Source organism: Bombina bombina, chromosome 6 (assembly GCF_027579735.1).
Source record: "Bombina bombina isolate aBomBom1 chromosome 6, aBomBom1.pri, whole genome shotgun sequence".
Lineage (NCBI taxonomy): Eukaryota > Metazoa > Chordata > Amphibia > Anura > Bombinatoridae > Bombina > Bombina bombina.
In genome coordinates, this window is record NC_069504.1 from 979,751,688 (window position 1) to 979,775,686 (window position 23,999).

Genomic DNA, 23,999 nt, shown 5'->3' on the forward strand with positions numbered 1-23,999 from the left:
TGAATGGTTTATAGAGAGTATGAAACATAGCAGAGAAAACTAACCAGACAGTTTAATCATCAGCAAATTCCCTGAGATTACATGGACAATGAAAGTGAGAGATCTCCTCTGTAAACATTCATACACAACACCAATATGTTTTTCTATTACATCCTCTACATACATATTTCCTTATTCTTATCTTAACTTTGTGATAGATAGATTTTAGATTACATTAAGCCCCTTGTGACATGCTTGTAAACCAACTCAAACAGAACAAAGATCAATGAGCATTTTTTAAGAACTACTGAAACATAATTGTCCATTGAAATCAATGTTAAAGGGACATGCAACCCACATTTTTCTTTCATGATTCAGACAGAGAATACAATTTTAAACAACAGTCCAATTTTCTTCTACTATCTAATTTGCTTCATTCCTTAGATATCTTAAAGAAAGAAGAAATAGCAGTTAACATGGGTGAGGCAATCACATGAGGCAGCTATGTGCAGCCACCAATCAGCAGCTACAGATATCAAGACAATAAAAGCAAGTTAGATAACTGAAGTGAATTGGAAAGTTGTTTAAAATTGCATGCTCTTTCTTAATCACAAAAGCAAATTTGATAGAAGTAAATTTTAAAGTTGTTTAAAACCATATGCTCTTTGTGAATAAAAAAACGAAAAAAGTTTTGGTTGCATGTCCCTTTAAGTTAAATTTCAGTATGAAATAAAAACATAATTTATGCTTACCTGATAAATTTATTTCTCTTGTAGTGTGTTCAGTCCACGGGTCATCCATTACTTATGGGATATATTCTCCTTCCCAACAGGAAGTTGCAAGAGGATCACCCAAGCAGAGCTGCTATATAGCTCCTCCCCTCACATGTCATATCCAGTCATTCGACCGAAACAAGACGAGAAAGGAGAAACTATAAGGTGCAGTGGTGACTGGAGTTATAATTTTAAAATTAAGAACCTGCCTTAAAAAGACAGGGCGGGCCGTGGACTGAACACACTACAAGAGAAATAAATTTATCAGGTAAGCATAAATTATGTTTTCTCTTGTTAAGTGTGTTCAGTCCACGGGTCATCCATTACTTATGGGATACCCATACCAAAGCTAAGTACACGGATGATGGGAGGGACAAGGCAGGAACATTAAACAGAAGGAACCACTGCCTGTAGAACCTTTCTCCCAAAACCAGCCTCCGAAGAAGCGAAAGTGTCAAATTTGGAAAAAGTATGAAGTGAAGACCAAGTTGCAGCCTTGCAAATCTGTTCAACAGAGGCCTCATTCTTAAAGGCCCAGGTGGAAGCCACAGCTCTAGTGGAATGAGCTGTAATTCTTTCAGGAGGCTGCTGTCCAGCAGTCTCATAGGCTAAACGTATTATGCTACGAAGCCAAAAAGAGAGAGGTAGCCGAAGCCTTTTGACCTCTCCTCTGTCCAGAGTAAACGACAAACAGAGAAGAAGTTTGTCTAAAATCTTTAGTTGCCTGTAAGTAGAACTTCAGAGCACGGACCACGTCTAGATTATGCAAAAGACGTTCCTTCTTTGAAGAAGGATTAGGACATAATGATGGAACAACAATCTCTTGATTGATATTCCTGTTAGAAACAACCTTAGGCAAAAACCCAGGTTTAGTACGCAGTACTACCTTGTCTGAATGAAAGATCAGATAAGGAGAATCACAATGTAAGGCAGATAACTCAGAGACTCTTCGAGCCAAGGAAATAGCCATCAAAAACAAAACTTTCCAAGATAAAAGATTAATATCAATGGAATGAAGGGGTTCAAACGGAACACCCTGAAGAACTTTAAGAACCAAGTTTAAGCTCCACGGAGGAGCAACAGCTGTAAACACAGGCTTAATTCTAGCCAAAGCCTGACAAAAGGCCTGGACGTCTGGATTCTCTGCCAGACGTTTGTGTAAAAGAATAGACAGAGCTGAAATCTGTCCCTTTAGCGAACTAGCGGATAAACCCTTTTCTAAACCCTCTTGTAGAAAAGCCAATATCCTAGGAATCCTAACCTTACTCCATGAGTAACTCTTGGATTCGCACCAATATAGATATTTACGCCATATCTTATGGTAAATTTTTCTGGTCACAGGTTTCCAAGCCTGTATTAATGTATCAATAACCGAATCCGAAAACCCACGCTTTGATAGAATCAAGCGTTCAATTTCCAGGCAGTCAGCCTCAGAGAAATTAGGTTTGGATGGTTGAAAGGACCCTGAATTAGAAGGTCCTGTCTCAGAGGAAGAGACCATGGTGGACAGGACGACATGTCCACTAGGTCTGCATACCAGGTCCTGCGTGGCCACGCAGGCGCTATCAGAATTACCGATGCCCTCTCCTGTTTGATCCTGGCAATCAGTCGAGGTAGCAACGGAAATGGTGGAAACACATAAGCTATCTTGAAAACCCAAGGGGCTGCTAATGCATCTACCAGCACCGCTCCCGGGTCCCTGGACCTGGATCCGTAACAAGGAAGCTTCGCGTTCTGGCGAGATGCCATGAGATCCAGATCCGGTTTGCCCCAACGACGAATCAGTTGAGCAAATACCTCCGGGTGAAGTTACCACTCTCCCGGATGAAAAGTCTGGCGACTTAGGAAATCCGCCTCCCAGTTCTCTACGCCTGGGATGTAAATCGCTGACAGGTGGCAAGAGTGAGACTCTGCCCAGCGAATTATCTTCCAACATCGCTAGGGAACTCCTGGTTCCCCCTTGATGATTGATGTAAGCCACAGTCGTTATATTGTCCGACTGAAATCTGATGAACCTCAGTTTTGCTAACAGAGGCCAAGCTAGAAGAGCATTGAATATTGCTCTTAATTCTAGAATGTTTATTGGAAGGAGTTTCTCCTCCTGAGTACACGATCCCTGAGCCTTCAGGGAATTCCAGACTGCTCCCCAGCCTAGAAGGCTGGCATCCGTTGTTACAATCATCCAATCTGGTCTGCGAAAGGTCATTCCTTTGGACAGATGAACCGGGGACAACCACCAGAGAAGAGAATCTCTGGTCTCCTGGTCCAGATTTAGCAAAGGGGACAGATCTGAGTAATCCCCGTTCCATTGACTGAGCATGCATAGTTGCAGCGGTCTGAGATGCAGGCGCGCAAATGGCACTATGTCCATTGCCGCGACCATTAAGCCGATTACCTCCATGCACTGAGCTATTGATGGGCTTGGAACGGAATGAAGGACACGGCAAGCATTGATAATCTTTGATAACCTGGACTCCGTCAGGTAAATCTTCATCTCTACAGAATCTATAAGAGTCCCTAGAAAAGGAACCCTTGTGAGTGGTAACAGAGAACTCTTTTCCACGTTCACTTTCCACCCATGTGACCTCAGAAATGCTAGAACTATCTCTGTATGAGACATTGCATTCTGAAAACTTGACGCTTGTATCAGAATGTCGTCTAGGTACGGAGCCACCGCTATGCCTCGTGGTCTTAGTACCGCCAGAAGTGAGCCCAGAACCTTCGTAAAAATTCTCTGGGCCGTGGCTAACCCGAAGGGAAGAGCCACAAACTGGTAATGCCTGTCTAGAAAGGCAAACCTTAGGTACCGATAATGATCTTTGTGAATCGGTATATGAAGGTAAGCATCCTTTAAGTCCACTGTGGTCATATATTGACCCTCTTGGATCACGGGTAGGATGGTTCGAATGGTTTCCATCTTGAACGATGGTACCCTTAGGAATTTGTTTAAGATCTTTAAGTCCAAGATTGGTCTGAAGGTTCCCTCTTTTTTGGGAACCACAAATAGATTTGAGTAAAATCCTTGTCCCTGTTCCGATCGCGGAACTGAGTGGATCACTCCCATGATTAAGAGGTCTTGTACACATTGTAGAAATGCCTCTCTCTTTACTAGGTTTGTTGATAACCTCGAAAGATGGAACCTCCCTTGTGGAGGAGAGGTTTTGAAATCCAGAAGGTATCCCTGAGATATAATCTTCAACGTCCAGGGATCCTGCACATCTCTTGCCCAAGCCTGGGCGAAGAGAGAAAGTCTGCCCCCCACTAAATCCGTCTCCGGATAGGGGGCCCTGTCTTCATGCTGTCTTAGGGGCGGGAGTAGGCTTTCTGGCCTGCTTGCCCTTGTTCCATGACTGGTTGCCTTTCCAACCCTGTCTGTAACGAGCAGTAGTTCCTTCCTGTTTTGGAGCGGAGGAAGATGATGCTGCTCCTGCCTTGAAGTTACGAAAGGCACGAAAATTAGACTGTTTGGCCTTTGGTTTGGCCCTGTCCTGAGGAAGGGCGTGGCCCTTACCTCCCGTAATGTCAGCAATAATTTCCTTCAAGCCGGGCCCGAATAAGGTCTGCCCTTTGAAAGGAATGTTAAGTAGCTTAGACTTGGAAGTTACATCCGCTGACCAGGATTTAAGCCAGAGCGCTCTGCGCGCCTGTATGGCGAATCCGGAATTTTTAGCCGTAAGTTTGGTTAGATGTACTACGGCATCTGAAACAAACGCATTAGCTTGCTTAAGGGTTCTAACTTTGCTCAAAGCCTCATCCAATGGCTCTGTGCGAATCGCCTCTTCCAGAGACTCAAACCAGAATGCCGCTGCAGCCGTGACAGGCGCAATGCATGCAAGAGGCTGCAATATAAAACCCTGTTGAACAAACATTTTCTTAAGATAACCCTCTAATTTTTTATCCATTGGATCTGAGAAAGCACAGCTATCCTCCACCGGGATAGTGGTACGCTTGGCTAAAGTAGAAACTGCTCCCTCCACCTTAGGGACCGTCTGCCATAAGTCTCGTGTGGTGGCGTCTATAGGAAACATTTTTCAAAATATCGGGGGAGGGGAAAAAGGCACACCGGGTCTATCCCACTCCTTACTAATAATTTCTGTAAGTCTTTTTGGTATAGGAAAGACGTTAGTACACACCGGTACCGCATAGTATCTATCCAACCTACACAATTTCTCTGGAATTGCCACCGTGTCGCAATCATTCAGAGCCGCTAATACCTCCCCTAGTAGCACACGGAGGTTCTCAAGCTTAAATTTAAAATTTCTGAATCCGGTCTCCCCGGATCAGAACCGTCACCGACAGAATGAAGCTCACCGTCCTCATGTTCTGCAAATTGTGACGCAGTATCAGACATGGCTCTCGTGTCATCAGCGCGCTCTGTCCTTAACCCAGAGCTATCGCGCTTGCCCCTTAATTCGGGCATATTATATAATACTTCTTTCATAACATTAGCCATATCATGTAAAGTGATTTGTAAGGGCCTAGATGTACTTGGCGTCTCAATCCTACGCATCTCCTGAGCGGGAGACGCAGGTACTGACACATGAGGAGAGTTAGGCGGCATAACTTCCCCCTCGTTGTCTGGTGATAGTTTCTCTATCGGTACAGATTGACTTTTATTCAAAGCAATATCAATACAATTGGTACACATCGTTCTATTGGGCTCCACATTGGCTTTTGAACATGATGAACAAACAGTTTCCTCTGAATCAGACATGTTTAAACAGACTTAGCAATGAAACTAGCAAGCTTGGAAATCACTTTCAATAAGTTTACAAGCAATATAAAAGCGCTGCAGCGCTTCAAAAATACAGATATAATTAAACAATTCTTAACAAGAAGTGTATTATTAGCAGAGGATTGCACCCATTAGCAAAAGGATGATTAACCCCTCAATACCCAAAATGGATAAAAACAGAATTTATGCTTACCTGATAAATTACTTTCTCCAACGGTGTGTCCGGTCCACGGCATCATCCTTACTTGTGGGATATTCTCTTCCCCAACAGGAAATGGCAAAGAGCCCAGCAAAGCTGGTCACATGATCCCTCCTAGGCTCCGCCTACCCCAGTCATTCGACCGACGTACAGGAGGAAATATGCATAGGAGAAACCATATGATACCGTGGTGACTGTAGTTAGAGAAAATAATTCATCAGACCTGATTAAAAAAACCAGGGCGGGCCGTGGACCGGACACACCGTTGGAGAAAGTAATTTATCAGGTAAGCATAAATTCTGTTTTCTCCAACATAGGTGTGTCCGGTCCACGGCGTCATCCTTACTTGTGGGAACCAATACCAAAGCTTTAGGACACGGATGAAGGGAGGGAGCAAATCAGGTCACCTAAATGGAAGGCACCACGGCTTGCAAAACCTTTCTCCCAAAAATAGCCTCCGAAGAAGCAAAAGTATCAAATTTGTAAAATTTGGCAAAAGTGTGCAGAGAAGACCAAGTCGCTGCCTTACATATCTGGTCAACAGAAGCCTCGTTCTTGAAGGCCCATGTGGAAGCCACAGCCCTAGTGGAGTGAGCTGTGATTCTTTCAGGAGGCTGCCGTCCGGCAGTCTCATAAGCCAATCGGATAATGCTTTTAAGCCAAAAGGAAAGAGAGGTAGAAGTCTCTTTTTGACCTCTCCTTTTACCAGAATAAACAACAAACAAGGAAGATGTTTGTCTGAAATCTTTAGTAGCCTCTAAATAGAATTTTAGAGCACGGACTACGTCCAAATTGTGTAACAAACGTTCCTTCTTTGAAACTGGATTCGGACACAAAGAAGGTACAACTATCTCCTGGTTAATATTTTTGTTGGAAACAACTTTCGGAAGAAAACCAGGCTTAGTACGCAAAACCACCTTATCTGCATGGAACACCAGATAGGGCGGAGAACACTGCAGAGCAGATAACTCTGAAACTCTTCTAGCAGAAGAAATTGCAACCAAAAACAAAACTTTCCAAGATAATAACTTAATATCTACGGAATGTAAGGGTTCAAACGGAACCCCTTGAAGAACTGAAAGAACTAGATTTAGACTCCAGGGAGGAGTCAAAGGTCTGTAAACAGGCTTGATTCTAACCAGAGCCTGAACAAATGCTTGAACATCTGGCACAGCTGCCAGCCGTTTGTGAAGTAAAACAGATAAAGCAGAGATCTGTCCCTTCAGAGAACTTGCAGATAATCCTTTCTCCAAACCTTCTTGTAGAAAGGATAGAATCTTAGGAATTTTTATCTTGTTCCATGGGAATCCTTTAGATTCACACCAACAGATATATTTTTTCCATATTTTATGGTAAATTTTTCAAGTTACAGGCTTTCTAGCCTGAATCATAGTATCTATTACAGAATTTGAAAACCCACGCTTTGATAAAATCAAGCGTTCAATCTCCAAGCCGTCAGTTGGAGGGAGACCAGATTCGGATGTTCGAATGGACCTTGAACAAGAAGGTCCTGTCTCAAAGGTAGCTTCCATGGTGGAGCCGATGACATATTCACCAGGTCTGCATACCAAGTCCTGCGTGGCCACGCAGGAGCTATCAAGATCACAGAAGCCCTCTCCTGATTGATCCTGGCTACTAGCCTGGGAATGAGAGGAAACGGTGGGAATACATAAGCTAGGTTGAAGGTCCAAGGTGCTACTAGTGCATCTACTAGAGTCGCCTTGGGATCCCTGGATCTGGACCCGTAGCAAGGAACCTTGAAGTTCTGACGAGACGCCATCAGATCCATGTCTGGAATGCCCCATAATTGAGTTATTTGGGCAAAGATTTCCGGATGGAGTTCCCACTCCCCCGGATGGAATGTCTGACGACTCAGAAAATCCGCTTCCCAATTTTCCACTCCTGGGATGTGGATTGCAGACAAGTGGCAGGAGTGGTCCTCCACCCATTGAATTATCTTGGTCACTTCCTCCATCGCCAGGGAACTCCTTGTTCCCCCATGATGGTTGATATATGCAACAGTCGTCATGTTGTCTGATTGAAACCTTATGAATTTGGCCTTTGCTAGTTGAGGCCAAGCTTTGAGAGCATTGAATATCGCTCTCAGTTCCAGAATGTTTATCGGGAGAAGAGATTCTTCCCGAGACCATAGACCCTGAGCTTTCAGGGGTTCCCAGACCGCGCCCCAGCCCACCATACTGGCGTCGGTCGTGACAATGACCCACTCTGGTCTGCGGAAGCTCATTCCCTGTGACAGGTTGTCCAGGATCAGCCACCAACGGAGTGAATCTCTGGTCTTTTGATCTACTAGAATCGTCGGAGACAAGTCTGTATAATCCTCATTCCACTGTCTGAGCATGCACAGTTGTAATGGTCTTAGATGAATTCGTGCAAAAGGAACTATGTCCATTGCTGCAACCATCAATCCTATTACTTCCATGCACTGCGCTATGGAAGGACGAAGAACAGAATGAAGTACTTGACAAGAGCTTAGAATTTTTGATTTTCTGACCTCTGTCAGAAAAATCCTCATTTCTAAGGAATCTATTATTGTTCCCAAGAAGGGAACTCTTGTTGACGGGGACAGAGAACTTTTTTCTTTGTTCACTTTCCATCCGTGAGATCTGAGGAAGGCTAGGACGAAGTCCGTATGAGCCTTTGCTTTTGACAGAGACGACGCTTGAATCAGGATGTCGTCCAAGTAAGGTACTACTGCAATGCCCCTTGGTCTTAGAACCGCTAGAAGGGACCCTAGTACCTTTGTGAAAATTCTCGGAGCAGTGGCTAATCCGAATAGAAGTGCCACAAACTGGTAATGCTTGTCCAGAAAAGTGAACCTTAGGAACTGATGATGTTCCTTGTGGATAGGAATATGTAGGTACGCATCCTTTAAATCCACCGTGGTCATAAATTGACCTTCCTGGATGGTGGGAAGGATCGTTCGAATGGTTTCCATTTTGAACGATGGAACCCTGAGAAATTTGTTTAGGATCTTGAGATCTAAAATTGGTCTGAATGTTCCCTCTTTTTTGGGAACTATGAACAGGTTGGAATAAAACCCCATCCCTTGTTCTCTTATTGGAACTGGATGAATTACTCCCATCTTTAACAGGTCTTCTACACAATGTAAGAATGCCTGTCTTTTTATTTGGTTTGAAGATAATTGAGACCTGTGGAACCTTCCCCTTGGGGGTAGTTCCTTGAATTCCAGGAGATAACCTTGAGAAACTATTTCTAGTGCCCAAGGATCCTGAACATCTCTTGCCCAAGCCTGAGCAAAGAGAGAAAGTCTGCCCCCCACCAGATCCGGTCCCGGATCGGGGGCCATCCCTTCATGCTGTTTTGGTAGCAGTGGCAGGCTTCTTGGCCTGCTTACCCTTGTTCCAGCCTTGCATCGGTCTCCAGGCTGGTTTGGGTTGTGAAGTATTACCCTCTTGCTTAGAGGATGTAGAATTAGAGGCTGGTCCGTTTCTGCGAAAGGGACGAAAATTAGGCTTATTTTTAGCCTTAAAAGACCTATCCTGAGGGAGGGCGTGGCCCTTTCCCCCGGTGATGTCTGAAATAATCTCTTTCAAATCAGGACCAAACAGTGTTTTACCCTTGAAAGGGATGTTAAGCAATTTTGTCTTGGAAGACACATCCGCTGACCAAGACTTTAGCCAAAGCGCTCTGCGCGCCACGATAGCAAACCCTGAATTTTTCGCCGCTAATCTAGCTAATTGCAAAGCGGCATCTAAAATAAAAGAGTTAGCCAATTTAAGTGCTTGAACTCTGTCCATAACCTCCTCATACGAAGATTCTTTATTGAGCGACTTTTCTAGTTCTTCGAACCAGAAACACGCTGCCGTAGTGACAGGAACAATGCATGAAATTGGTTGTAGAAGGTAACCTTGCTGAACAAACATCTTTTTAAGCAAACCCTCTAATTTTTTATCCATAGGATCTTTGAAAGCACAACTATCTTCTATAGGAATAGTAGTGCGTTTGTTTAGAGTAGAAACCGCCCCCTCGACCTTGGGGACTGTCTGCCATAAGTCCTTTCTGGGGTCGACTATAGGAAATAATTTCTTAAATATAGGGGGAGGAACAAAAGGTATGCCGGGCCTTTCCCACTCCTTATTTACTATGTCCGCCACCCGCTTGGGTATAGGAAAGGCGTCGGGGGGCACCGGAACCTCTAGGAACTTGTCCATCTTACATAATTTCTCTGGAATGACCAAATTGTCACAATCATCCAGAGTAGATAATACCTCCTTAAGCAGTGCGCGGAGATGTTCTAATTTAAATTTAAATGTTACAACATCAGGTTCAGCTTGTTGAGAAATTTTTCCTGAATCTGAAATTTCTCCCTCAGACAAAACCTCCCTCCTGGCCCCTTCAGATTGGTGTGAGGGTATGTCAGAACAGTTATCATCAGCGTCCTCTTGCTCTTCAGTGTTTAAAACAGAGCAATCGCGCTTTCTCTTTTAAGTAGGCATTTTGGATAAAATGTTTGCAATAGAATTATCCATTACAGCCGTTAATTGATGCATGGTAGTAAGTATTGGCGCACTAGATGTACTAGGGGCCTCTTGTGTGGGCAAAACTGGTGTAGACACAGAAGGGGATGATGCAGTATCATGCTTACTCCCCTCATTTGAGGAATCATCTTGGGCAATATCATTATCTGTGGCATCATTGTCCCTACTTTGTTTGGACACTATGGCACAATTATCACATAAATTTAAATGGGGAGAAACCTTGGTTTTCATACATATAGAACATAGCTTATCTGATGGTACAGACATGTTAAACAGGCTTAAACTTGTCAACAAAGCACAAAAAACGTTTTAAAATAAAACCGTTACTGTCACTTTAAATTTTAAACTGAACACACTTTATTACTGAATATGTGAAAAAGTATGAAGGAATTGTTCAAAATTCACCAAAATTTCACCACAGTGTCTTAAAGCCTTAAAAGTATTGCACACCAAATTTGAAAGCTTTAACCCTTAAAATAACGGAACCGGAGCCGTTTTTACATTTAACCCCTATACAGTCCCAGTTATCAGCTTTGCTGAGACCCAACCAAGCCCAGAGGGGAATACGATACCAAATGACGCCTTCTATAAGCTTTTTCAGTGGTTCTTAGCTCCTCACACATGCATCTGCATGCCTTGCTCTCCAAAAACAACTGCGCATTAGTGGCGCGAAAATGAGGCTCTGCCTATGACTAGAAAAGGCCCCCATCTGAAAAAGGTGTCCAATACAGTGCCTGCCGTTTTTTAAAACAATCCCCAAGATTATAATAATTATTAAGAGTTATAATCTGCAAAATATGCTTAGCAAAGTAATCGTTTTAGCCCAGAAAAATGTCTACCAGTTTTTTAAGCCCTTATGAAGCCCTTTATTCTTTTACTTAATCTAAGAAAATGGCTTACCGGTCCCCATAGGGGAAATGACAGCCTTCCAGCATTACATAGTCTTGTTAGAAATGTGAGCAGTCATACCTCAAGCAGAAAAGTCTGCCAACTGTCTCCCCCAACTGAAGTTACTTCATCTCAACAGTCCTGTGTGGAAACAGCTATCGATTTTAGTAACGTTTGCTAAAATCATCTTCCTCTTACAAACAGAAATCTTCATCTCTTTTCTGTTTCAGAGTAAATAGTACATACCAGCACTATTTTAAAATAACAAACACTTGATTGAAGGATAAAAACTACATTTAAACACCAAAAAACTCTTAACCATCTCGGTGGAGATGTTGCCTGTGCAACGGCAAAGAGAATGACTGGGGTAGGCGGAGCCTAGGAGGGATCATGTGACCAGCTTTGCTGGGCTCTTTGCCATTTCCTGTTGGGGAAGAGAATATCCCACAAGTAAGGATGACGCCGTGGACCGGACACACCTATGTTGGAGAAACGGATATCAATTAAGATTTAACGCTTTTAATCACAGTCAAGCACACTGTCACAGATCTGCTGTGACTGATTACCTCCCTCAAAAATGAGTTTTGCAGACCCCTGAGCTCTCTAGAGACGTCCTGGATCAAGGAGGAAGAAGCAGGAAGACTGTGCTAGAATTTTAACTGCGCAACAAGGCGCTAAAACAAGGTCCCTCCCACTCCTATCACAACAGTGGGAGCCCTGATATAACGGTTTCCATGCAGAAAATATATGTTAGCCATGTGGAAAAAAATCATGCCCAAAGAGATTTATCACCAAAGTACCTCACAAAAACGAATAACATGCCAGTAAACGTTTTATAAAAAAACAACATTTTCCAATGTCATGCAAAGTTATCACTAAGCCTGCTACCAGTCGCTACCACTGCAGATAAGGCTTGTGTATTATTTCAGTTTTAACAGTATTTTCCCAGTCAAATTCTAGTCCCTAGAAAATAACTCGACTGCGCATACATTTATCAGCCTGATACCAGTTGCCACTACTGCATTTAAGGCTGTACTTACATCATACGGTAACAGCAGTATTTTCTTAGTCAATTCCATTCCCAGAAAATAAAGTACTGCACATACCTCATTTGCAGAGGACCCCGCATGCTATTCCCAGTTTCTGAAGTTACCCCACTCCTCAGAATGTCGAGAACAGCCAGTGGATCTTAGTTACGCCTGCTAAGATCATAGAAAAAAAACGCAGGCAGTTTCTTCTTCCAAATACTGCCTGAGATAGAAAAACAGCACACTCCGGTGCCATTTAAAATAACAAACTTTTGATTGAAGAATAGTTAAGTAAAAACTCCAGCTCCTCTCGCGACCTCCTTCTTTGTTGAGGGTTGCAAGAGAATGACTGGGTATGACATGTGAGGGGAGGAGCTATATAGCAGCTCTGCTTGGGTGATCCTCTTGCAACTTCCTGTTGGGAAGGAGAATATATCCCATAAGTAATGGATGACCCGTGGACTGAACACACTTAACAAGAGAAAATATTATCTTGTTCTTTCTTTTGAACAGGAGTTAAGGTTGTGTAATCTTTGGAGCAATGCATTGGAACCAATATCACAATGAAATAATGTATAACTGAATAGAGGGGCATCACTGGAATTTAGTAAATCGTTTTTGTCATGAATACAGATGGTGATTCTAAAAAATGTAATGCTGACTTTGAACCCAATAACTTATGTTAACATGGCAGGAGTACACTGCATTTCCTGGACAAACAAATCTGCACATATCACCTTAACACAGTGTAAAAGGTGCTTATTTAAATGGTGAGTAAACCTGCATGTAATTCATTGTGGTTCAAGCCTTCTAAGTACAGCATTGCTTCTCAGTATGCTATCTTTCCTATATGAAACAGGGTTAGCATAGGCTTGGAAACTCACCTAGTGCAGTAACAAATTCTTTGAAGTTAATTAAAGAGTCTTTATTGCTGTCCAGCAGGCGGAACATACGTGTTGCTAGGATAGGGCCATGTTCACCACAGGACCACGGGGTGAGTTGAATGAACAACTCCTGAAACTGCTCTAAGTCAATGCGGTATTGCTCCAGATAAGGCAGACTGGGGTCATGTTGACTACCGGATGTACGGTTTCCTCCCCAGTAACAGCTCATCAAATGCTGAGTCTGGAAAGAGATTGCGTGGAAATGGCATAGTTAAATAATTTCCAAAATGCCACAAGCGAATACATAAAAAAAAATCTCACTTCTCTGTTGCTTACTCAAATAAGTTGTAATCTAATTATGAAATACGTTTACCATTAATATTCTCACTTTACATTTCACCTACTCATCTAATGAGTTGCACTGCTAGACTTTTGTTTAGCTAAAACAAAGGTTTAGAGATGTTCTTCTCCAAACATTTTAATTTTAATTAACAGGGGTCCAAAGCATTTTTTTGACCTAGCAGACTAAGCTTATTTTAGAGGGACAGTAAAGTATAAAATAAATCGATTGGATAAAGCATGGCATTTTAAACAACTTTCCAATTTACTTCTATTATCAATTTTGCTTAGTTTTCTTGGTATCATTTGTTTAATCCTAGGTGAGCTCAGGAGTGCGCATGTGTCTAAATCTATCTGTCAGCAGTGTTTGCAACACTGTTTATAGCAATGATATTCATAATTACAAACACTGCTGCTATATACTGCTATAGACACATGCACACTACCAAGCTCCTATAAGCCTACTTAAGTTTTAGTCTTCAACAAAGGATACCAAGAAAAAAAGCACATTGTATAATAGAAATAAACTGTAAAGTTGTGTGAAACTGCATGCTCTGCCTGAATAATGAAAGTTTCATTTTGACTTAACTGTAACTTTAAACATTTTGCTTAGCATCTTTTTATAGGTGGTATCTGTTACAGACCATAGAACGAGAGAAATTATCCCTAAATAATGCCCAACTGCCAAACCACTCTGCCATAAGGGGTGCAGACAGAACTGACCAGTCCCTGAATTACCTGTCCAGAGGAAGCTTCTCTTGCATCACTTTAACCTACTCCTAGTAATGTCCTTCTTAAAGTACTCTTTAATATGTGCCAATGCCTGAAAGGATGCTGGTATACCTATTACAACCGAGTCTGCTATGTGCTATAATTTTTAGTCTGTAAAGATATTAAAGATAAATCAATTCTAACTTCTTCAGACTTGTTCAAGCCTATATCAGATTGCATTGAACCAGGTTCAGAAAAGTGCAAATCATCAGATTTTACAGGCTCCCCAGAAACCACCATGAATCTGGACAATACAGGTATAATACAGATTTCTTTCATGTAATTGGCAAGTTAATGAGCTAGTGACGTATGGGATATACAATCCTACCAGGAGGAGCAACGTTTCCCAAACCTCAAAATGCCTATAAATACACCCCTCACCACACCCACAATTCAGTTTTACAAACTTTGCCTCCTATGGAGGTGGTGAAGTAAGTTTGTGCTTGATTTCTATGATTTATTCTATGATAAGCGCTTCTAAGCATTCTGAAGCCCAATTCCTCTCAGATTACAGTGTTTGTCAGAGGGATGTGAAGAGAGTATCGCCTATTGATTTTTTATGTTTTTTCTCACGGAAAATCTGTTCAAGGGTTCTCTGTTATCGGTCATAGGGATTCATCTCCTACATCCCTTTTCAGATCGACAATATACTCTTATATACCATTACTTTTTTCAGTACTGGTTTGGCTATCTGCAATATGTGGATAGGTGTCTTTCGGTAAGTATGTATCATTATTTAAGACACTCTCAGCTATGGTTGGCGCTTTTTGTATTTATATAAAGTTTTAAATATATGTATGTACTTATATTTGCCATGAGTCAGGTCTATGTGTATTTCCCTTTGAAGTCTGGGAGTTTCATTATGGGAATCATGTTTTAGGAAGTTTCTCTTACCTGGGGTATAGTCTTTTTTTCAATGTGACTTGTTTTTTCTTATAAAAGACTTGCGGGCAAATTAGGCTCGCAAGAGCGCAAAATGCTGTTATTTATTGTGTCATTCTTGGCGCTAGAATTTTTTGCCGCAAATGTGCGTCTATAATGACGCAAGTTCGTAATTTCCTGCGTCTTAGTTGACGCCAGGTTGTTTGGCGCGACACTGTGTTTGTTATGATGTGAGTTGCGTCATTTCCGGATGTTTGTTGGCGTCAAAAAATTTCTCAACTTTCTTTTGCGTCGTGTGTCATACTTGGCGCCAAAAAAAAAATTAGTTTATTTTACCTCACTTCCTATATGCTCCTTGTCTTCTTTTTGCTCAGTGGGCTACGCTATTTTGCTTTTTTGCCAATTTTAGCATTTGCATTTTTTCCCATTCCTGAAACTGCTATATGTGGAAATAAGATATTTTTGTTTAAATGTTATTTTTTCTTTTACATTTTACAAGATGTCTCAATCTGATCCTGTCTCAGAAGCTGCTGTAGGAACCATGCTGCCTGAACACAGTTCTACCAAAGCTAAGTGTATCTGTTGTAAGCTAGTGGAGATTATATCTCCAGCTGTAGTATGTAACAGTTGTCATAAGCAGCTTTTGCATGCAGAAAATTGTGATATGAACAATTATATTGCTGATGCGATACAGAAGGCTATGTCTGCTATTCCGCCTTCAAATAAAACGTAAAAGGTCTTTTAAAACTTCTCATACTACTGATGAAATTTGTAATGACCGACAACATACTGACACTGATAAATCATCTTATCTTTTTAAGATTGAGTATATTTGTTCCTTGTTAAAAGAAGTGTTGATAACTTTGGATATTGAGGAGTCTGGTCCTCTTGATAATAAATCCAGTAAATGTTCAAATTCTGTCTATAAACCTCCTGTGACTACTCCTGAGGTTTTTCCTGTTCCCGATGCTATTTCTGATGTAATTGCTAAGGAAGGAATGGTCTAAGCTTGGTACTTATTTTGTTCCTTCTTCAAGGTTTAAAAAGTTGTATCCTTTGCCAGTGGCTAAATTAGAGTTTTGGGAAAAAGTCTGTAAGGTTGATGGGGCTATTTCTACTCTTGTTAAATGTACTACTATTCCTATGGAAGATAGTACTTCTTTTAAGGATCCTTTAGATAGGAAAATTGAATCTTATCTAAGGAAAGCTTATTTACATTCTGGCTATATTCTCAGACCTGCCATTTCTATGGCTGATGTTGCGGCTGCATCAACTTTTTGGTTGATAGCTTAACGCAACGGGAAAAAGATTCTGATTTGAATAGCATTGTTCGTTTGCTTCAACATGCTAAATATTTTAGCTGTGATGCTATTTTTGATATCAAGATTGATGATAAATCTATGTCTTTGGCTATTTAAGCTAGAAGAGCTTTATGGCTCAAATCATGGAATGCTGACATGGTATCTAAATCTAGGTTGCAATCTCTTTCATTCCAGGGTAATAATTTATTTGGTTCCCAGTTGGATTCTATTATTAACGGTCTAATTTCTGCGATACATATTCCAGGTGTAGACAATTGGGAAGCGGATTATCTCAGTCGTCAGTCTTTAAATCCAGGGGTGTGGTCTCTCCATCCAGATGTATTTTGTCAGATTGTACAGATGTGGGGTCTTCCCTAAATAGATCTGATGGCTTCCCATCTAAACAAGAAGCTTCCCAGGTACCTTTCCAGGTCCAGGGATCCTCAGGTGGAGATGACGGATGCTTTAGCAGGTCCTTGGTTTTACCAACCTGCTTAAATTTTTCCGCCTCTAGTTTTTCTTCCAAGGATGATCTCCAAGATCATAATGGAACAATCGCACGTGTTTCTGATAGCACCAGAATGGCCTCACAGGTTTTGGTATGCGGGTCTTGTTCGGATGTCCAGTTGCCATCCTTGGCCACTTACTTTAAGGCCAGACCTTCTGTCTCAAGGGCCGTTTTTCCATCAGGATCTCAAATCGCTAAATTTGAAGGTATGGAAATTGAACGCTTAGTGCTTAGTCATAGAGGTTTCTCTGACTCAGTGAATAATACTATGCTACAGGCTCGTAAGTCTGTTTCAAGGAAGATTTATTATCGGGTTTGGAAAACCTATATTTCATGGTGTTTTTCTCATAAATTCTCTTGGCATTCTTTTATAATTCCTAGAGTTTACAGTTTCTTCACGTTGCTAAACGTCCTGATATTCACTGTTTTGCTCAGGTTTTGGTTCGTATCAAGCCTGTTATTAAATCAATCTCTTCTCCTTGGAGTCTTAATTTGTTTCATTTGGCTATCTTTTCAGCTAGAAGAGTTTCTGAATTGTCTGCTCTCTTTTGTGAGTCTCCTTTTCTAATTTTCAATCAGGATAAGGCTGTTTTGCGGACTTCGTTTAAATTTCTTCCTAAGGGTGTGAAAAAACATAATTTATGCTTACCTGATAAATTTATTTCTCTTGTGGTGTATCCAGTCCACGGATCATCCATTACTTGTGGGATATTCTCCTTCCCAACAGGAAGCTGCAAGAGGATCACCCACAGCAGAGCTGTCTATATAGCTCCTCCCCTTCCTGCCACCTGCAGTCATTCGACCGAAGACAAGTAAGAGAAAGGAGAAACTATAGGGTGCAGTGGTGACTGTAGTTTAACAAATAAAATATACCTGCCTTAAAATGACAGGGCGGGCCGTGGACTGGATACACCACAAGAGAAATAAATTTATCAGGTAAGCATAAATTATGTTTTCTCTTGTAAGGTGTATCCAGTCCACGGATAATCCATTACTTGTGGGATACCAATACCAAAGCTAAAGTACACGGATGAAGGGAGGGACAAGGCAGGTACTTAAACGGAAGGTACCACTGCCTGTAAAACCTTTCTCCCAAAAATAGCCTCCGAAGAAGCAAAAGTATCAATTTTTTAAAATTTTGAAAAAGTATGAAGCGAAGACCACGAACCACGTCAAGATTGTGTAATAGACATTCCTTCTTTGAAGAAGGATTAGGACACAATGACGGAACAACAATCTCCTGATTGATATTCTTATTAGATACCACCTTAGGTAAAAACCCAGGTTTGGTACGCAAAACTACCTTATCTGCATGGAAGATCAGATAAGGGGAATCACACTGTAAGGCAGATAACTCGGAAACTCTACGAGAAGAGGAAATAGCTACCAAAAACAGAACTTTCCAAGATAAAAGCTTGATATCTATGGAATGAAGAGGTTGAAACGGAACCCCTTGGAGAACTTTAAGAACCAAATTTAAACTCCATGGCGGAGCAACTGGTTTAAACACAGGCTTGATTCTAACTAAAGCCTGACAAAATGCCTGAACGTCTGGAACATCCGCCAGACGCTTGTGCAAAAGAATAGACAGAACAGAAATCTGTCCCTTTAAGGAACTAGCTGTCAATCCCTTTTCCAATCCTTCTTGGAGAAAAGATAATATCCTGGGAATCCTGACTTTACTCCATGAGCAACCCTTGGATTCACACCAATAAAGATATTTTTGCCATATCTTATGATAGATTTTCCTGGTAACAGGCTTTCGTGCCTGAATTAAGGTATCAATAACTGACTCGGAGAAGCCACGCTTTGATAAAATCAAGCGTTCAATCTCCAGGCAGTCAGTCTCAGAGAAATTAGATTTGGATGGTTGAAAGGACCCTGAAGTAGAAGGTCCTGTCTCAGAGGCAGAGTCCATGGTGGAAGGGATGACATGTCCACCAGATCTGCATACCAAGTCCTGCGTGGCCACGCAGGTGCTATCAAAATCACCGATGCTCTCTCCTGCTTGATTTTGGCAATCAGACGAGGGAGCAGAGGAAACGGTGGAAACACATAAGCCAGGTTGAAGGACCAAGGCGCTGCTAGAGCATCTATCAGCGTTACCTTGGGATCCCTGGACCTGGATCCGTAACAAGGAAGTTTGGCGTTCTGGCGAGACGCCATGAGATCCAGTTCTGGTTTGCCCCAACGTTGAACCAATTGTGCAAACACCTCCGGATGGAGTTCTCACTCCCCCGGATGAAAAGTCTGTCGCCTCCCAGTTCTCTACACCTGGGATATGGATAGCTGATAGGTGGCAAGAGTGTATCTCTGCCCAACTAATTATCTTTGAAACTTCCAACATCGCTAGGGAACTCCTTGTTCCCCCTTGATGGTTGATGTAAACCCCAGTCGTGATGTTGTCCGACTGAAATCTGATGAACCTCATTGTCGCTAGCGGAGGCCAAGCCTGAAGAGCATTGAATATCGCTCTTAGTTCCAGAATGTTTATTGGAAGGAGGGTCTCCTCCTGAGTCCACGATCCCTGAGCCTTCAGGAAGTTCCAGACTGCCCCCCAGCCTAGAAGGCTGGCATCTGTCGTTACTATTGTCCAATCTGGCCTGCGAAAGGTCATACCTTTGGACAGATGGACCCGAGATAGCCACCAGAGAAGAGAATCCCTGGTCTCTTGATCCAGATTTAGTAGAGGGGACAAATCTGTGTAATCCCCATTCCACTGACTGAGCATGCAGAGTTGCAGCGGTCTGAGATGTAGGCACTATGTCCATTGCCGCTACCATTAAGCTGATTACTTCCATACACTGAGCCACCGAAGGGCGAGAAGTAGAATAAAGAACACAGCAAGAATTTAGAAGTTTTGATAACCTGGTCTCTGTCAGGTAAATCCTCATTTCTACAGAATCTATCAGAGTTCCCAGAAAGGAAACTCTTGTGAGAGGGGATAGAGAACTCTTCTCTTTGTTCACTTTCCACCCATGCGACCTCAGAAATGCCAGAACTATGTCCGTATGAGACTTGGCAATTTGGAAATTTGACGCCTGTATCAGAATGTCGTCTAAATAAGGGGCCACTGCTATGCCCCGCCAGAAGTGACCCCAGAACCTTCGTAAAGATTCTTGGAGCTGTAGCTAACCCAAAGGGAAGAGCTACAAACTGGTAATGCCTGTCCAGGAAGGCAAACCTGAGAAACCGATGATGATCTTTGTGTATCGGAATGCGAAGATAAGCATCCTTTAAATCCACTGTAGTCATGTATTGACCCTCCTGGATCATAGGTAGGATGGTACGAATAGTCTCCATCTTGAATGATGGGACCCTGAGAAATTTGTTTAGGATCTTGAGATCTAAGATTGGTCTGAAGGTTTCCTCCTTCTTGGGAACCACAAACAGATTCGAATAGAAGCCTTGTCCCTGCTCCTCCTTTGGAACTGGGTGAATCACTCCCATAACTTGGAGGTCTTGAATACAATGTAAGAATGCCTCTCTCTTTATCTGGTTTGCAGATAATTGTGAAAGGTGAAATCTCCCTTTTGGAGGGGAAGCTTTGAAGTGCAGAAGATATCCCTGGGATACAATTTCCAACGCCCAGGGATCCTGGACATCTCTTGCCCAAGCCTGGGCAAAGAGAGAAAATCTGCCCCCTACTAGATCCATTACCGGATCGGGGGCCAATCCTTCATGCTGTCTTAGAGGCAGCAGCAGGCTTTTTGGCCTGCTTACCTTTGTTCCAAGCCTGGTTAGGTCTCCAGACCGACTTGGACTGGGAAAAAGTTCCCTCTTGTTTTGTATTAGAGGAAGTTGATGCCTCGCTCGTTTTAAAGTTTCGAAAGGCACGAAAATTAGTCTGTTTGGTCCTTGATTTATTAGACCTGTCCTGAGGGAGGGCATGTCCTTTCCCTCCCGTGATATCAGAAATGATCTCCTTCAAACCAGGCCCGAATAGGGTTTGCCCCTTGAAGGGAATGTTAAGCAGCTTAGACTTCTGAAGTAAAGTCAGCTGACCATGATTTAAGCAATAGCGCCCTACGCGCCTGAATAGCAAAACCAGAATTCTTAGCCGTTAGTTTAGTCAAATGAACAATGGCATCAGAAACAAATTAATTGGCTAGCTTAAGTGCTCTAAGCTTGTCAAGTATATCGTCCAATGGGGTCTCTACCTGTAAAGCCTCTTCCAGAGACTCAAACCAGAAAGCCGCCGCAGCAGTGACTGGGGCGATGCATGCAAGAGGTTGTAGAATAAAACCTTGTTGAATAAACATTTTCTTAAGGTAACTCTAACTCTAACTTTTTATCCATTGGATCTAAGAAAGCACAACTGTCCTCGATGGGGATAGTAGTACGCTTAGCTAGGGTAGAAACTGCTCAATCTACCTTAGGGACCCTTTGCCATAAGTCCCGTGTGGCGGCATCTATTGGAAACAATTTCCTAAAAATAGGAGGGGGAGAGAACGGTACACCTGGTCTATCCCATTCCTTAGTAATAATTTCTGAAAACCTTTTAGGTATTGGAAAAACATCAGTGAAAACAGGCACTGCATAGTATTTATCCAATATGCACAATTTCTCTGGCACTGCAATGGTATCAGTCATTCAGAGTAGCTAAAACCTCCCTGAGCAACACGCGGATGTGTTAAAGCTTAAATTTAAATGTTGCTATATCAGAATCAGGTTGAATCATCTTCCCTGAGTCAGAAACATCACCCACAGAAAGAAGCTCTCCTTCCTCAGCTTCTGCATATTGTGAGGGGGTATCAGACATAGCTACTAAAGCGTCAGAGTGCTCTGTATTCCTTCTAACCCCAGAGCTGTCTCGCTTTCCTCGTAAACCAGGTAGTCTGGATAATACCGCTGACAGTGTATTATCCATGACTGCTGCCATGTCTTGTAAAGTAAACGCCATGGGCGCGCTAGATGTACTTGACGCCACTTGAGCGTGAGTCCCGTGAGCGGGAGTCAAAGGCTCTGACACGTGGAGCGAGTTAGTCGGCATAACTTCCCCCTCGTCAGATTCCTCTGGTGATAAATCTTTTAAAGACAGAATATGGTCTTTATAACTTAAAGTGAAATCAGTACATTTGGTACACATTCTAAGAGGGGGTTCCACCATGGCTTCTAAACATAATGAACAAGGAGTTTCCTCTATGTCAGAAATGTTTAAACAGACTAGCAATGAGACCAGCAAGCTTGGAAAACACTTTACAGAAAGTTAACAAGCAAAAAATAAAAATGGTATTGTGCCTTTAAGAAAAATAAAAAAGGTCAGAATTTGAAAAACAGTGAAAAAAAGCAGTAAATCAAACAACATTTTTACAGTGTGTATAATAGTCAAACAGAGCATTGCACCCACTTGCAAATGGATGATTAACCCCTTAATTTCAAAAAAACTAAATAGACTTTTTTAACAGTCACAACCAACTGCCACAGCTCTGCTGTGGCCCTACCTTGCCATACAAACGACTTTGGAAAGCACCAAAAACCTTCAGAGAGGTCCTAAGCATTCAGGGAACTCCTTCAGGAAAACTGTATGTCTCAGTCTGCAAAAGTTAATGCGCATCTAGGCGCGAAATTAGGCCCCTCCCACTTCCTGTCTACACAGTGAGAGGCCTAACAAAATTATCCTAGGCAAATTTTAGCCAGCCATGTGGAAAAAAACTGGGCCCCAATAAAGTTTATCACCAGAAAGCATATAAAAAAACGTTTAAGCACTCCCAGCAAACGTTTTATATTTTAGTAATTTGAAAAAATAATAAGAGTGTTACCTCTAATAGTAAGCATGATACTAGTCATTATTAAATCACTGTAATCATGCTTACCTTAAATAAATCTGGTATCAACAGCATTTTCTAGCATATACATTTCTCTAGAAAAATTTAGGCTGCATATACCTCATAGCAGGATACCCTGCACGCCATTCCCCAAGCTGAAGTTACCTCTCTCTTCAGTTATGTGTGAGAACAGCAATGGATCTTAGTTACAACCTGCTAAGATCATTAGAGACCACAGGCAGACTCTTCTTCTATTTTCTGCCTGAGACCAAAATAGTACAACTCTGGTACCATTTAAAAATAACAAACTTTTGAATTGAAGAAAAAAACAACTAAATTACACCACATCTCTCTAACTGCTTCCATGCTTGTCGAGAGCTGCAAGAGAATGACTGGAGGTGGCAGTTAGGGGAGGAGCTATATAGACAGCTCTGCTGTGGGTGATCCTCTTGCAGCTTCCTGTTGGGAAGGAGAATATCCCACAAGTAATGGATGATCCGTGGACTGGATACACCTTACAAGAGAAATTAGTAATTTGAGATCCCGATGGAAAAAAGGCCCCTGAAACAAGAGGGCTGGCCAAAGAAAAAGCGGCCAAGGATGGCAACTGGACATTTGGACAAGATCCATATACCAAACCTGTGAGGCCATGCTGATGCTATCAGAAACACATGAGACTGTTCCAATATGATCTTGAAGATCACCCTTGGAAGAAAAAAAACAGAGGTGGAAATATGTAGCCAGGTTGCAAAACCAAGACACTGCTAATACATCCACCATTTCCGTCTGAGGATCCCTTGACCTAAAAAGGTACCTGGGAAATTAAGAAAAAAACATCTGTATAGAGATAACCTATCTCCCAAATGTCTAAACCTGAGATATAAATCCTAGAAATTAGACAGGAGATTAATTCCACCTAAGAACGTATTCAAGATACTTCTTAATTGCTAAGGAACTGTGAGTCCCTATTTGATGATTGACATATGCCACAGAAGTGATATTGTCTGTCTGAAAGCAAAAATGAAAAGTTCTCTTCTAAAAGAGGCCAAACCTGAAAAAGCTCTGAAAATAGCACGGAGATCTAAAATATCGATTGGAAACCTCGCCTCTTTTAAGTTTCCAAACTCCTTGTGCTGTCAGAGACCATCAGACAGCTCCCCAACCTGTAAGACTTGCATCCACTAAGAATACAGTCCAGGAAGGACGAACAAAAGGAGGCCCCCTGAATAAAACAATGATAGTCTAATCACCAAATCAGAGAGTGTTGAGATTTAAGAATATCAACTGTGATATCTGAAAACAATCCCTGCACCATTGAATCAGTATGCAAAGCAAAAGAGGTCTCAGATGATAAATGAGCAAAGGGAACCACGTCCAAAGCTGCAGTTATGAGACCTAAAACTTCCATGCACATAGCCACTAAA

At 42.0% G+C, this 23,999-nt stretch overlaps 1 protein-coding gene across 2 annotated transcripts in view; it reads right to left on the bottom strand.

Moving 5' to 3' along the window:
• Positions 1 to 23,999, bottom strand: part of TBC1D9B (TBC1 domain family member 9B) — a 424,635-nt gene that overhangs the window by 129,715 nt on the left and 270,921 nt on the right. For both annotated transcript variants that reach the window (XM_053718644.1, XM_053718642.1), the window contains exon 16: positions 13,007 to 13,247. In XM_053718644.1, coding sequence (XP_053574619.1) covers positions 13,007 to 13,247 — 241 coding nt within the window. The remainder of the gene's footprint in view (positions 1 to 13,006; positions 13,248 to 23,999) is intronic.